General features: G+C 46.6%; 1 protein-coding gene across 1 annotated transcript in view; it reads right to left on the bottom strand.

Annotated features, from left to right (window-relative positions):
• The window catches only part of dacha (dachshund a), a 60,563-nt gene extending 47,265 nt beyond the window's left edge, over window positions 1-13,298 (bottom strand). The window contains exon 1 of the mRNA XM_070434535.1: window positions 13,131-13,298. Coding sequence (XP_070290636.1) covers window positions 13,131-13,278 — 148 coding nt within the window. The 5' untranslated portion in view covers window positions 13,279-13,298. The remainder of the gene's footprint in view (window positions 1-13,130) is intronic.
• Window positions 13,299-16,248: the final 2,950 nt, after the last annotated feature.

Consider the following 16,248-nt stretch of genomic DNA (forward strand, 5'->3'; position numbering starts at 1 on the left):
TAACTAGGCAGTGGATATCTAGGCAGTGAATACTAGCCAGAGCAGTGATACTATCAGAGCAGTGAGACTAGGCAGTGCAGTGATACATATCCAGAGCAGTGGATACTATTCAGAGCAGTGATACTAGGCAGTGATACTAGCAGAGCAGTGAATACTATCAAGAGCAGTGGAGACTAGGCAGTGCGTGATACTATCCAGAGCAGTGATACTAACTAAGCAGTGATACTAGGCAGTGGATACAGCCAGCAGCAGTGGATATCTATCCAGAGCAGTGATACGTAACTAGAAGCAGTGATACTAGGCAGTGATCCTCGCCAGAGCAGTGAATACTATCAAGAGCAGTGATACTAGGCAGTGGATACTAGCCAGAGCAGTGATATTATCAAGAGCAGTGATACTACAAGAAGTATACTAGCCAGAGCAGTGTACTCGCAAGAGCAGTGAATACTAGGCAGAGCAGTGATTATAGCCAAAGCAGTGAATACTAGCAAGAGCAGTGATACTAGCAAGAGCAGTGCTACTAGGCAGTGATACTACGCCAGAGCAGTGATACTAGGCAGAGCAGTGATACTAGCAAGAGCAGTGATACTAGCCAGAGCAGTGAACTATATCAGAGCAGTGATACTATCCAGATGAGTGAATCCTAGCGAGAGCAGTGATACTAGGCAGAGCAGTGAATACTAGCCAGAGCATTGATACTATCAAGAGCAGTGATACTATCAAGAGCAGTGATACTAAGCCAGAGCAGTGATACTAGCAAGAGCAGTGAAATATCAAGAGCAGTGATAGTAGCCAGCCGCAGTGATACTAGCCAAGAGAGTGACACTAGGCAGTGATACTAGCCAGAGCAGTGATACTAGCAAGAGCAGTGATACTATCAAGAGCCATGATCTAGCCAGAGCAGTGATACTATCAAGAGCAGTGCATACTATCAAGAGCAGTGATACTAGCCAGAGCAGTGATACTAGCAAGAGCAGTGATACTAGGCAGTGATCCTAGCCAGAGCAGTGATACCAAGCCAGGATCAGGGATACTAGCCAGAGCAGTGATACTAGCCGAGAGTGATACTAGCAAGAGCAGTGATACGAGGCAGTGATACTAGCCGAGCAGTGATACTAGCAAGAGCAGTGATACTAGGCAGAGCAGTGATACTTTCAAGAGCAGTGATACTAGCCAGAGCAGTGATACTAGCAACAGCAGTGACTAGGCCGTGATACTAGCAAGAGCAGTGATACTAGGCAGTGATACTAGCCGAGCAGTGATACTAGAGGCAGAGCAGGTGATACTAGGCAAGAGCGTGATACTAGGCAGAGCAGTGATACTATCCAGCGCAGTGAATACTAAGAGAGCAGTGATACTAGCAAGAGCAGTGATACTAGGCAGAGCAGTGATACTATCCAAGCAGTGATACTAGCCAGAGCAGTGATACTAGGCAAGAGCAGTGATACTAGGCAGAGGCAGTGATACTATCTAGAGCAGTGATAACTAGGAGAGCAGTTATACTAAGCAAGAGCAGTGATACTAGGCAAGAGGCAGTGATACCTAGGCAGAGCAGTGATACTATCCAGAGCAGTGATCACTAGCCAGAGCAGTGATACTAGCAAGAGCAGTGATACTAGGCAGAGCAGTGATACTATCCAGAGCAGTGATCTAGGCAGAGCAGTTAATACTAGCAAGAGCAGTGATACTAGCAAGAGCAGTGATACTAGCAAGAGCAGTGATAACTAGGCAGAGCAGTGATACTAGCACAGAGCAGTGATACTAGCAAGAGCAGTGATACTAGGCAGAGCAGTGATACTAGCAGAGCAGTGATACTATCCGAGCAGTGGATACTAAGGCAGTGATACTAGCCAGAGCAGTGATACTACAAGAGCAGTGATACTAGGCAGAGCGTGATACTATCCAGAGCAGTGATACTAGGCAGAGCAGTGATACCTAGGCAGTGATACTACAGAGCAGTGATACTAGTCAGTGATACTATAACAGAGATGATACGAGAGACAGTGATACGAGGCAGTGATACTATCCAGAGCAGTGATCTAGCAAGAGCAGTGATACTAGGCAGAGCAGTGATACTATCCAGAGCAGTGATACTAGGCAGAGCAGTGATACTAGGCAGAGCAGTGATACTATCCCAGAGCAAGTGATACTAGCAAGAGCAGTGAATACGAGGCAGTGATACTATCAGAGCAGTGATACTAGCAAGAGCAGTGATACTGAGCAGTGATACTACAGAGCAGTGATACTACGGCAGAGCAGCTGATACTAGGCAGAGCAGTGATACTATCCAGAGCAGTGATAACTATCAGTAGCAGTGATACTAGCAAGAGCAGTGATACGACATGATACTCCAAGTGTAAGGCAGCCAGTGATACTAGGCAGAGCAGTGATACTATCCAGAGCAGTGATACTAGGCAGAGCAGTGATACTAGAACCAGAGCAGTGATACTAGGCAGAGCAGTGATACTACCAGAAGCAGTGATACTATCCAGAGCAGTGATACTAGGCAGAAGCAGTGATACTATCCAGAGCAGTGATACTATCCAGAGCAGTGATACTAGCAAGAGCAGTGATACTAGGCAGAGGCATGATACTAGCAGAGCAGTGATACTATCCAGAGCAGTGACTACAGGCAGAGCAGTGATACTAGGCAGAGCAGTGATACTCTCCAGAGCAGTGATACTAGGCAGAGCAGTGATACTAGCCAGAGCAGTGATACTAGCAGGCAAGTGATACTATTCAGAGCAGTGATACTATCCAGAGCAGTGATACTAGGCAGAGCAGTGATACTATCCAGAGGCAGTGATACTAGCCAGATCAGTGATACTAGCCAGAGCAGTGATACTAGCGCAGAGCAGTGATACTATCCAGAGCAGTGATACTAGGCAGAGCAGTGATACTTCCAGAGCAGTGATACTAGGCAGAGCAGTGATACTAATCAGAGCAGTGATACGGCAGAGCAGTGATACTACCAGACAGTGATACTAGCCAGATCAGTGATACTAGCCAGAGCAGTGATACTAGCCAGAGCAGTTATACTAGGCGAGCAGTGATACTAGCCAGCATCAGTGATACTAGCCAGTAGCAGTGATACTAGCCAGATCAGTGATACTAGCCAGACAGTGATACTAGCCAGAGCAGTTTTATACTAGGCAGAGCAGTGATACTAGCCAGATCAGTGATACTAGGCTGAGCAGTGATACTAGCCAGACAGTGATACTAGCCAGAGCAGTGATACTAGCCAGAGCCGTGATCTAGGCAGAGCCAGTGATACTAGCCAGATCAGTGATACTAGCATGAGCAAGGCACTAACCAGACAGTGATACTTCCAGAGCAGTGATACTAGCCAGAGCAGTTATACTAGGCAAGAGCAGTGATACTAGCCAGATCAGAGTGATACTAGGCAGAGCAGTGATACTATCGGCCAGATCTAGAGTGATACTAGCCAGAGCAGTTTATACTAGCCAGAGCAGTGATACTAGCCCGACCACACTAATGACAAATATGCTAGCCCCTCACCCAGCACTATCCCAACACTACCCCAGCACTGCAGCTCTGTGGCACGGCCTTTACTTTTCACCCAGTTTGATTCCTTCTCATCTGAGACTGAGAAGAGTGTCGGCCACAAACAATGTCCTTCGTTTCACTCCTTCACTCCTGCCTAATAGGCAGGATAAGAATATTTCTACACCGTTTCAATGAAATAAATCCCGTGTGTTATTGCGACATTTCCTTTAATCAAAGAAAAACAGTTTGGATCAAACCCGAATCTGAGACCAGTCAATAGAAAAGCTAGTTCAAGTTGTGGCATGAGTGTTCCATAATACCTTGCATGTAGCCCTTCCAGTGCAGACCAGCGCAGGTTAACAGCAGTGATTAAGAGGCTTCCGGCTAAGATTGACATTTCTTTCCCTCCCCTCCCTCTAACAGTGACAGTTAAGAGACGATTGGGGGGTTTGTGAGAATGGCAGTGGGTTTTAGGCTCTCTACATGGTGCCCGCCGTGCCCCCTGCATCCTCTAGGGTTGTGCCAGGCAGCCCCTGGCATCCCCCTTACTCTGCCAGATGTCCCTAAGACTACACCCCCGGCTCCAACCCAATCCCCAGTTCCCAATAGAGGAGAACCCTCATAGGCCTCAGTATAACTGCCACTCATCACCCCCGCCATGAATCCGTATCTTTCTGAATATGCTGCTCTTGTAGTTTGTGATCATACCGTTATACTTTATAAATGCAAGCGATATCAATGCTAAACACTTGGGAAGTCTTAAAAACCTGCCTTAATCAAAACCTGCCCAGTCTGGCAGGCTGGCAGAAGAACTAATTCAGCCTTGCAAATGGTGCATCTACTGTACAGCAGTAACAGCACTGTACCTAATGCAATTCACTGCAGCTAATCCCTAACAGCCCAGCACAGCCAGTTGGACAGATTTAATGTCTACCAGTGGTAAATCTTATTACTAGCCATGAGTCAGGTGTGAACATGTCTGTGAGAAGAGAAGCTGGGATTGCTTGAGAGGACACAGAGAAATAAGTCTTTACATATTTATGAAAATACCTGTGGGGATCCTGTGTGGGGAAACCTATTTACACGCAATAACAAAGAAGTAATGAAGAAAAAACATTTAAATTGTCAGTCATTAATTCCCTCCCAAAACAATGAGTACAACCCACCAGAGGCCCTGGCAGAAGAGGGTTGGAATTGAAAGGGAAAATGATTAAAGAGGTCTCTTAATGAAGTGTTAATTGCTGTGAGGAGAGGAATGGAAGTTGGAGGAGTTGAGCGGGTGTGACGGCGGGACAGAGGAGAAAGGGTCTATAGAACTGCGGCGTCTGAGCCCAGGCAACTCTCCGGCGTTTGAGGTGGAGGCCCATGGCCTTATGACAAATCAACTCTTAATGGTGGTTTTAGGAGTGGAGGATTGTTGAAGGCTGAGGGGATTCTGACAGACAGATCGGTGACATTAAAGAGAGACACTGTGGCACCGTAGCGCTGGTGCTGCACGTGTCATGACATGGTCATTTATCACGAATTAATAAAATGTCAGAACTATGCCATTATGAAGAGGACGGCTGTACGGGCTTAATACTACGTAATTCAATGTAAGTGTAACCATAAGCATTTCTCTGGCCAAAAACATGTAATTTAGCATTCCTTGGAAATAATCTGGCATTTTTAACCCCAGTATAATTTCCAGGGTATTTACAAGCAATCGCCAGACTGTGTCGTGGGTCACTTCCTGCTCCTGGTTCTAAGCATCTAAACATCTGTTTTTTTGTAAGATGGCTGCGTATTTCGCGTCCCCTTATCACAGAGACACATTAATGGCCATCAGAGTGCCTGGCTCCCTTTGAGCGGTTTATAGCGACGTGTCTTTGATTCTAAGTAGTGCTCACCGCACAGAAAGGGAAGGAGACGCCTCTTTGATATCGCCCGGCGTTTACATATCAATGAGCTCCACCAAAGACTGGAGCGGAGCTACTCTCCTCAACGCCATTCCCAGAAAACATTTGAGCCAAAGAAAGTGCATCGAACACGCAACCAATCTGGCACAAACACATGTGCACTTTCACACACACGCGCACACGCACACAGATAGAAACACACACTCTCTCATACACTCTTACAGGAAAACACATACACTCAACCCCTTCATAAATAGTCAAACAGGCCCATGATAGAAAGTGTCTGAGTTTGGGATCCATCAAGTGTTTATCCTCCGTTGGCTACAGCTAATTTGGTATTTAGAGCTGAAAGTGTCTTTACAGGTTTTCATTAGGCATCATTTTGAGGCTCATTTGAAATCAATCCCCTCTCCGACGCTTCGGCCCGCTCGGATGTCAGCCGGATGAAAAATGATGGGAGGTGGAGGGGCTCCTGAAGGCCCCCCGTCCGTTGCGCCTGCCCGCTCCGTTAATACAGTATCATCTGGTACCAAGAGCAGGCAATTCCCCCATCTCATTACCAACAGGATCTGTAGGTCATTACGCTGGATGGATTCCCATTATCTGGACCAAGGGTTTTAGTCTAAAGATGGACGCCTTGCACCCTCCCTCTCCTCTAAACACACGCCCTCTCTCCTCTTCACCTGACAAACCTCGCTCTCTCTCGAAACCCATTCACAGACATGGCGCCCAAGAGGTCAGGCTAAGGAGAGGGTCAGAGCGCCAGAGGAAAGGTCCTCCTCTACTCTGCTGTCCGTGTCACTCTGTTGAAGACACCCTGAAATCGCTTCCGTCAGGCAGTTGGCCATAACTGTGACACTGCTGGACATGGTCTCGTCAAGGTCGACACTCTGACTGGGAGAGATGGAGAGGAGCGTTCATGTCATGCTCAGATCGTGCGATTCTTCTTCTTTCACAAAGGGCCGCTGTCGTTTGTGACAGGTCTACCCTTCATGTCCATTTCCTGTGCGAACAACCCTGAGGCATTGCACCCCGGGAGGGGTGGGGGGCTGCGGGGCTGGTGTCCCCAGCCCGTCTCTGCGAGGACTGATGATTGGGCTGGTGTCTATCACCGTGCTGTGGCATTAGCGGTGGCTCTGCCGTGAGTAAGTGCAGGCTTTCCCTCGGCAGAGAGAGGAACAGGCGACACAGAGAAGCCAGACAGAGTCTTATCTCGCTTTTCTCCGAGACATCTCATTTCATCCACAGAGCATAGCCGGTCAGAGTGAGAGTCGTATTTGACCAGCCGGTTATCTGACACCGTAGCCTAGGGTGGGCTAATCAATAGTGCTCCTCTCTAACACCCAGAGACATGGGAGTGACACAGAGGATAGCATGTGTGCCATGTATGAGAGGTCAATGGGATTGTCTGTGTTTATACCCATGTGGCGTGTGAGCATTTCTGTGCAAACGTCATAGTGAATTTTATGTTTGTCCTCTGCTCCAGTGATGTGTGTTCGTACATGTGTCAACCTCCTGTATATACTAGAACTACTGGTGTGTAGTGTACAGTGTGTGTGTGTGTGTGTGTGTGTGTGTGTGTGTGTGTGTGTGTGTGTGTGTGTGTGTGTTGTGTGGTGTGTGTGTGTGTGTGTGTGTGTGTTGTGTGTGTGTGTGTGTGTGTGTGTGTGTGTGTGTGTGGTGTGTGTGTGTGTGTGTGTGTGTTCCAGTGTGTGTGTTCCAGTGTGTGTGTTCCAGTGTGTGCTGTGCGGCAGCCTCAGTGTAGTGGTCAGTATGCAGCCCCTGTCCCTCTGAGGGCCATGATTTATGGGACATTAATTCCTGATGGCTGGAACTGGGAGAATATTTCAGCTGGAGGACGAAGGGCTGGCACATTTTCTGAGCCGTCAGCAGGAAAGACAGAACAGATCAGGGGTGCTTCCGCCATTTGAGGTGACAGCACTTCTCTGATCCATACATATAACCTGCACTTCTATTTGTTAGAGAGAGAGGCACTAGTCATGTCAGACGCAGGCCTATCTGGCTGTTATGGTATAACTCATTATGGAAATGAATATTATAACGAGAGAGTGGACTCTTAAGACAGCACAAAACAGAATTTTGTATCTATGTTGTTCCATGAGGTGTCTTGCTGCATACATTGCGACTCTCGTTTTCAGTATYGTCTGTGGTTTACATCAGTGCTGTTCATTTGGTTCCCACAAGGGGCAGTATAGTGAGCTCAGAGCCCGTGGGAGAGGGTCTGAGCCACAGGCGGAAGGTCTGAAGAGAAGAACCGCAACAGGGAGCTCAGTAACAGTATACTTAAACACACGGAACAACAACAACACACACACAAAAAAACACTGATGATGTAATTGACAATGTCAGGAATGTTGTGTCAAACGTGTCCAATGTCTTTCTGCAAATGAAACTTACTTGTTACAAAACAACGACTCTGCCGCCCAAGTTCCAGAGAGAAGAACGCGTCCACGTGAAGCAACAAGAGGAGCAGAGCCCAGGGGAACCACAGTGAAAGGTGATAGCTCTGACCCCAGCCCACAAGACCAGCCGGGATCACCCTCACACTCGCCACGCTGGTCAATACTGGACACGAAACAAACTGCTCAGGGCTATCAAGTGACACTGTCTCCTGTTGCAGCTGTGTGGAGGAAGGGAGGGAAGAAGGGAGGGAGGAAGGGCAAGAAAAGGAAGTGTGGGATCTATCTACCCCTTCTCTTCCAGTCTTCTCTTCTCTTGTGTTTTTCAAAATGGCAGCGAGACAGGAAGGGGCTGTTATCAAACAGGCCAATCAGACTAAACAAGAGTGACACTTGCCCAGCAAAGACACTGGGCTTCAAAAGAGGAGGGAAAAAAAGAAAAGCGAGGTGAGCGATAGAGAGTAAAGAGGGAAAAAGTGCTGACCGGTTTGGTGGTTAGGGATTTGAAACGACTGCGCGCACACAGATCGCTAGGTGCCCACGCTTTCTCTATGAGCTTCCACTCTCTCTCGCTCTCTCTCTCTCTCTGTCTATCTCTCTCTCTCTCTCTCTCTCTCTCTCTCTCTCTCTCTCTCTCTCTCACTCTCTACACCCACACCTGTTTTTTGCTAACTCTGCAAATCACGTGCCTGACAGACTCCAGATCCAGTTTAAATAATGCATGGGATTTCTCTTTTAACTTGTCAGTCGCAAAGGAAAAATATATCACTTCTTCTCTGATGTCATTTGTGATGGTGATTTTCCCTGACAGTACGCCATTAGACCAATGAGCCCCTTTTCTGCTCGGCTATTCTTCTCCAGTCGCCTCGACCAGAAACACATGTTCTCCCTTTAGTATTCTCTTCCTTTTTTCCCTTGTTAACAGGATTTCAGAGGCATATTTATATTTAAAGACACCATTTCACAGGAGCCCCTGTGCCTCTTTGCAGCTTTGCGGCTGTAAAACCCAGAGAGTATAAACATCCTTTCAAACAGTCTCTCCGCGCTGAGAACCAACTTCTGCTCGGCACTTTAGGAGACTCCCCAAAGTTAGATTGGGGGTTAAGCCAAATTGGTCAACTGATTACAGTGCTAAAAGAAAACGATCAAGGGTTCGTCAGCTCTCCCTCTGCCTCCAAAAGCGATGATTTCTAAGTGTATWATTTTTTTTTGTCTTGAGAGGGGAGGGGGGGTGTCGCTGTTTGAGGAGATATGGGAGGGAGAGAGATTGAAATCATGCCTATCTCCGCTAACCGCTGTACGCAGATAGCTGAAGGTTTTCTTACAGCCCATCCCGCACGGAGGGGAAAACGCAGATTAGCTGGCCCTTTGATGTTCTCCAAAAAAAGCAGCTTGCCTTCAGAGAGAGGGAGGGGGACCAAACACAGCCCCCGGGAACGCGGGAACGAGAAGGAAACAGGGTAAGAAAAGAGAGAAGGAGAGAGAGGGGGGGAAAACAGAGACATCAGGCTTTGCAGCTGTCGTCTAGGGATCAGTGTCTTGGCCGCGGAAGAGAGCACGCAATGGGTTAAAGTCGGACGGATATCTTCTGAAGCTGTTTGTTCAACTTAAGAGACGTGATTCGCTAGATCAGATTCCAACGTCCCTACCCCACCACCACCCACCTCTCAACAAAGCGTGCGGCAAAACCAAGCAGGAACCACAAGGCCTTTCTTCCAACTCTTTTTAGGGTCAAAGTGGATTTTACTGAGATGAAGCATGCTCCCCCTCCTTCTCCTCCCCCGTCTCTCTCAGGTGGCTGCTCCTACAGCTCTGGCTCTTGGTGGTGGGGTTGAGTCAAAGTCATATGAGAAGGCAAACGTGGGGGCCCAAATTTGCGTAGGCACACTTCGGAAAAGTCTCCTCCTGCACACMCACACCTTCTGCTAAACCACTCAGGGATCCGTTTTTTTACAGGTAGTGTGAAGGCATGGACTTACTCAGCTGAATAAGGGGAATAGTTGTCATTTCCACCCATGGACTCTGGTTGAACTGTTTTCTGTCTTTGGGTTATTGGCCCCCAGGTCTCGGTGAAGTTCGTCCCTTCAAATGCCTTCTGCATGAGAGCTAACTCACTGGCTTCTTCATTTCGGGGGAATGGAGTAGCCTGCTGAATTGTGGGTGACTTGTGTGACAGTGCGAGTGTAACAGTTTAACTTTACGTCCGTCCCCTCGCCCATACCCGGGCTCGACCCAGGGACCCTCTGCACACATCAACAACAGTCACCCACGAAGCATCGTTACCCATCGCTCCACAAAAGCCGCGGGGGAACCACTACTTCAAGGTCTCAAAGCGAGTGACGTCACCGTTTGAAAGGCTATTAAGCGTGCACCACCGCTAGCCATTTCACATCGGTTACACGAGCTGAGGCCCACTTGCACGGCAGTGTTTCACCGATCCGCTGGACAGAACGCCAGGAAAGCCTGCTGCCTCTCTGTAATGGTTATCAGCAGCATCATTATCATCATCATTATCATTGGTGATGTGACAGAGAGGGGCCAGCTCACCGTAGTGCTGGTGTCAGGGAGGAGTACATTAGAGGGTCTGTGACAGAGTGGGACACACAGGCACCCAGCCCTCGCTACTGACACACCCTCTTCTCTCCATCCAGCTCTGTCATCGTCGCCCAATCTCATGGCTGTCTCGTTACAATGTACTGGAGGAGATTTAACTATCGGTAATCATTTAGGTTTAGGTGTCACGTTACACCAATATTGCTACATGGCTTCATTTGATCAGGAACATCAATTAGGCTCAGCAAGACAGCGGGATTCACGGACACTTTCTGCCTGCCTACTGTCGCCAAGGCCAGCCAGTCTTTTACCGTGCAAACAGCATCGCCCCAAAATACAAATACATGAATCCAGTAAATACTTTTGTAAGTTCTCTGTTTCCAGCTAGCACATTTGGTTCTTTGGAAGCTAGCACATTTGGTTCCTTGGAAGCTAGCACATTTGGTTCCTTGGAAGCTAGCACATTTGGTTCCTTGGAAGCTAGCACATATGGTCCTTGAAGCTAGCATATTTGGTTTCCTTGGAAGCTAGCATATTTGGTTCATGGAAGCTGCATATTTGGTTACTTGGAAGCTAGCATATTTGGTTTCCTTGGAAGCTAGCATATTTGGTTCCTTGGAAGCTAGCATATTTGGGTTCATTGGAAGCTAGCATTATTTGGTTCATTGGAAGCTAGCATATTTGGTTCCTTGGAAGCTAGCATATTTGGTTCCTTGAAGCCTAAGCATATTTGGTTCCTTGGAAGCTAGCATATTTGGTTCCTTGGAAGCTAGCATATTTGGTTCCTTGGAAGCTAGCACATTTGGTTCCTTGGAAGCTAGCATATTTGGTTCCTTGGAAGCTAGCATATTTGGTTCCTTGGAAGCTAGCATATTTGGTTCCTTGGAAGCTAGCACATTTGGTTCATTGAAAGCTAGCATATTTGGTTCCTTGGAAGCTAGCATATTTGGTTCCTTGGAAGCTAGCACATTTGGTTCATTGAAAGCTAGCACATTTGGTTCCGCGTTTGGTTCCCTGACCGCTAAAACTGAATGTTTTTTAAACGTTCTGAGAACGGAAGTGAACATTTATTCTGTTCTGGGAACGTAGATTTTTAGTTGCAGGAAGGTTCTGAGAACGTTTTACTATGGTTCCCTGAAAGTTTTCTTGTGAGGATTTATTAACGTTCCGGGAACGGAAATTATAGGATATTTGGAGGTTTTTGAATAGCTTCCTTAAAGACTTTTAATAACACTGATAGCTTAGGTTAACTGTTTGGAACTACACAGACAGGACACATGGAAATGTATTTACTTACGCATTAATCGTGCAAAAACATTTCTGTTTTATTGTGGCACGGCGTCAGTGAGATTCAAACCTATGATCATCTGTTCTCTATCCATGGAATTAGTCCACTGCGCCACCAGRATGGAGCTAACATGCCCTTTTTTTCTCGTTATGCTGAAGTACTGAAATTCCCACAGAAGAAGGACGTTTCTTAACATTCTCGGAACAATTTGAGAAGATTACTTTAAATAGAGCCATGAGGAAACCTGGTGGAAACGTTATGCTGAAGTATTACAATTCCCACAGGAGAACGTTGTTTCTTAATGTTCTCTGAACTATTTGAGAACATTCCCAATGTCAAACCAGTTGGAGAACGTTCCTAGAACATTACCAACATTTTTATTCAATATAACCATGTTTAAACATTTAGAAAACGTTCTGTTAATGTAATGAAACGTTATTTTTGTCAAGTTCCTTAAATGTACTGAGAATGTTCCAAGTAACTATCTTGCACCATTCCCAGAATGTTGTGGGAAGGTTGTATGCAAAATAACCGCTCTCACCAAGCTCTAAGAAACATATGGTTCTCAGAACGTTTATGTGCTAGCTGGGTTTTCTTCCCTCGCAGGCCTTGTGTGTTTATATGTAAACAGTGTGAAGTATAAATAAGTGTGCACATCAGTTTGTCCTGTCTCTCTGTGTGTGTGTGTGTGTGTGTGTGTGTGTGTGTGTGTGTGTGGGTGTGTGTGGCACTGCAAGATACAGTCATTGTGTGTGTTCTGTGTGTGTGGTGTGACATATGTGGGCTATGTGCTGTGTGCCTGTGTGTGTGTGTGTTGTGTGTGTGTGTGTGTGTGTGTGTGTGTGTGTGTGTCTGTGTGTGTCTGTGTGAGTGTGTGTCTGTGTGTGTGTATTTACTTGTCCCTCTACATATTCAGACTCATGTCTCTATCGGGGGCGTCTGCCGTGGCTCTGGGTGGTGATAAAGAAGGCTGTCTGCGTGGCGCCTCTATTACCCGGCCCGCCGCCACGCGCGTTGTTAGTCACACACGCTGCCATCACCACCATCTAAATGCACGGTCAGGTCGCAGCCATTAAGGACGCCATTAGCCTCAATAAAATACGGCTAAAGCGAAAGCAACACGAGGGCCAGAACCAATTACCTGTAGTCACGTGTGAAGCAGCCATGGAGAAAGAGACATGGCCAGTGGAAGTTTACAAGGAGACAAACCTTTCCGCAGTCTCTACCTAACCTACCTCCTAGAGACGGCTAGACAGGCTATTAACATACTGGCTGTGGACTTGAACAGATACATCTGTTATTATTTGGGGAGGGGGGGGGCTAATATTTTCATTTGAGTTGACAGTCCTAATACATATGTGAATTAATTAGGGTTTTCTGTTATACTTTCCTGTTTATTGTGCCTCAATAGTTAGCTGTGATGATTTTTTAAAAGTACAGTATGTACGTCGCTGTGCCTCTGACCTGCGTTGGAGTTGAGCTCGTCGTTCTCTGACTCGGTCCCGTTCTGGCTGCCGGCTCCGTGGAGGTTGTTCATGGCCATCAGCTTCATCTTCTGCAGCTTCATAGCCTCGGCCATCGCTGCAGCCGTCAGCCCTGCAGGACAACACATAAATACTGTACACAAATCACACGCATACACAGCAAGGAAACACACACACCTCAAATCAAAAAATCTAATCCAATGTTATTGGTCACATACACATATTTAGCAGGTGTTCTTGCGGGTGTAGCGAAATGCTTGTGTTCCTAGCTCCAACAGTGCAGTGGTATCTAACAATTCACAACATTACACACATCTAAAAGTAAAAGAATGGGATTAAGAATGTTGGAGTGCTATTGACTAGAACACAGTAGAATACAGTACATACATATGAAATGGGTAAAACAGTATGTAAACATTATTAAAGTGACCAGTGTTCCATTATTAAAGTGACCAGTGTTCCATTATTAAAGTGACCAGTGTTCCATTATTAAAGTGACCATTGTTCCATGTCTATATACGTAGGGCAGCAGCCTCTAAGGTGCCGGGTTGAGTAACCGGGTGGTAGCCGGCTAGTGACAGTGACTAAGTTCAKGGCAGGTTGCTGRATGGAGGCCGGCTAGTGATGGATAGAACAAAATGCCCTACAAGGTAATACATTGGCAGATGTTCATACAGTATCACTGTAATACAGGCCTTTGCAGCTCTTTAGAGTAGAACACAACTTGGATGCTGTGTCATGCTTTTTTAAAACTCTTTCACTGCAGTTCCTCTCAGTCCAAGCATGTGTACTTGGTCTCCAGAGACCATGTCTATCGAGGAGCCAGAGTGAGGCTTTCGTTGGCCCCAGGCCTCCCCTGACCCCTCCAATCCAGGGACAGCTGAGGGGAGCTGGGGCCGCTGATGGCGGTAGGGAGGGTCCCTCCCCGCCCGTCCCAGGAGAGCGCTCTCTCCCTGAGTCTCTCTAAGAAGCCCAGCTACCTTCAGCTCATCAAGGGCTCCACAGCCCCGGAAGCCATCATCACTCTGCCCAATTAGGCCCCTAATTAATTCAATTAGACGATGAAGGGACACATTAAGTAATTAATTAAATGACGACGCAATGCCTCCTTGCTTTGCCGTGATCTAAATTTCTTTGCAAATCAGGACAAAAAAATAGACATCTTTTTCATTTTCTCCCCAGGTTCATTCAGACAGTATATGTCACCTTGATCTAATTCATTAACGGAATCGCCTCAAACGGAATGGGAGACGTGTAAAAAAAAAAAAAAAAAAAGAGAGAAAAAAAGAGAAAAAAATTGCTCATTCATTTATCATTTAATTTTGTTGGTATGAACATGAACACTTAAGTTACTTTCCCCGTGAAGGGAAGAGAGTCTGATCGGAACCCCATTACTCTACCGCTGTCAAACACCAAAGGCGGAAAATTAACTGTGCCGGTCTCGTCGGCCAATGTTTCTCAATTCCACTACACACGGCAAGGCAAATAAACCAGCAAATTATTCTAACTTGAAAAAATATAGACAGGCAGAGATAGAGTGGGAGAGGAGAGGGAAGGGTAGAGGGGGGGGTTAAGACAAATGGATCTCTGTCCTTACATTTATATTAAAAAAACAAGCCTTCTATTTTTATGCATCCCGGCCCCTCTCTTCCAAGCGTGCCTGAGGAAACAGGCGAAATGTTTTCAATAGCTACATTTAAACAAAATGTCATGATGATTGATTCATTTTATTATGAGTTCATTTTGTTGCCTAATCCCAGACAGTCAGAGGCACAGCTGCAGCAGCTTGGAGGGAAACTCAAACCTCTTCTTGAGCACTGAATTAGCCGTCGACGTGTGGCCGAGGGGGGAAACAGGAGAAAAACAGCTGACGACAACATGGAGGGAGCACGACGTCAACTCTGCTAGTGCCGTAAAAGCTTGGCAGAGCCATCCGTATATCAAGCCTTATTTTTGRTGGGATTTGAGGATGCACTTGGGGGAAAAAAGACTTGCATGCTTGAAATTCATCTTGTCATGAACTACTGTAAAGCCTCGTCTAAACAGAGGGCAGAGCCAGAAGGTTTAGGCGAGCTAGGACATTTTCCCATATCTGATCATATGATCTTCTAACGCCTCTAGCCTACTAGGGTCACTGAGGATTACTGGCTGGCATACATGAAGTTGGCTTATATGGAACTACAAATTCTAATTTATGCTAAGAGTTTGTCACTCTCGTCATACAAAATCCCTTCCTATTAGAGTCTTGATTCCACTAATTCTACATATGTAAACTTAAGTACATGAACAGGGTGAGCTTGCAAGCCAAAGTAAGGTAGCGAAGCTACATAACTCTGCTTAAATTTGAAGCAGCTGTATTGAAAAGAACACAGATCTCATCTCATTGGCCCTCATCATAAACRGAAAGCTATGGTCTCTGTGTCTCTGTGATCTCTCATCACTGCCTATGCTCTCTGTCAACTAACTTTCAATATATGAACGGTGGATAGTCCATACGGCGGATAGCCTGTTTATGCCCCGTCCAGGCCAAGTTCTCTCTGTGAAGGTAAAATGACCTCAAAGCTTATTATGCACTACAATAGTCTATAGCAGCTCTGATTGAGGAGAGAGGGGGGCAATCAACAACCACTGCCTAGCAGACCACATCGAGAGCATAAAATACCATAACAGAGAAAAAACACAATCAGTGCATTGTCTTTACACATTTTTCCCCCTCCTGATTTTACATGGAAGACGAGCCTGTGAGATCAAACAGGGAACGTAACAGTAATTGATGTTTGAGTAAAGTCACGACCCACGGAAATGGGAGCCCGCGGATGAAAGGGGAGCGGCGTTTTCCAGGGGTGGACAAACAGATTGCTTATTGTTTGCCTTTCATAGCGCTCCTCAGATGTAGAGGACCCCGGCCAGCCCCCACTTTGAGAGGCCTGGCCCTCAGAGTCAGCCCTGCCAGATGAGTGTAAGGCAGTCAGGCACATCGGACTGGACGAGCCATCCATCCTATTTTCTCTTTTCAAGCCCCATCCTCCCTTTCTCTTCACATCAGATTGGGAGGGGCCATTCTTGCGGCTAATCGTTAATCTGGCTGGGATGGTCTG

The sequence above is a fragment of the Salvelinus sp. IW2-2015 genome, linkage group LG23, assembly GCF_002910315.2.
Source record: "Salvelinus sp. IW2-2015 linkage group LG23, ASM291031v2, whole genome shotgun sequence".
Taxonomy (NCBI): domain Eukaryota; kingdom Metazoa; phylum Chordata; class Actinopteri; order Salmoniformes; family Salmonidae; genus Salvelinus; species Salvelinus sp. IW2-2015.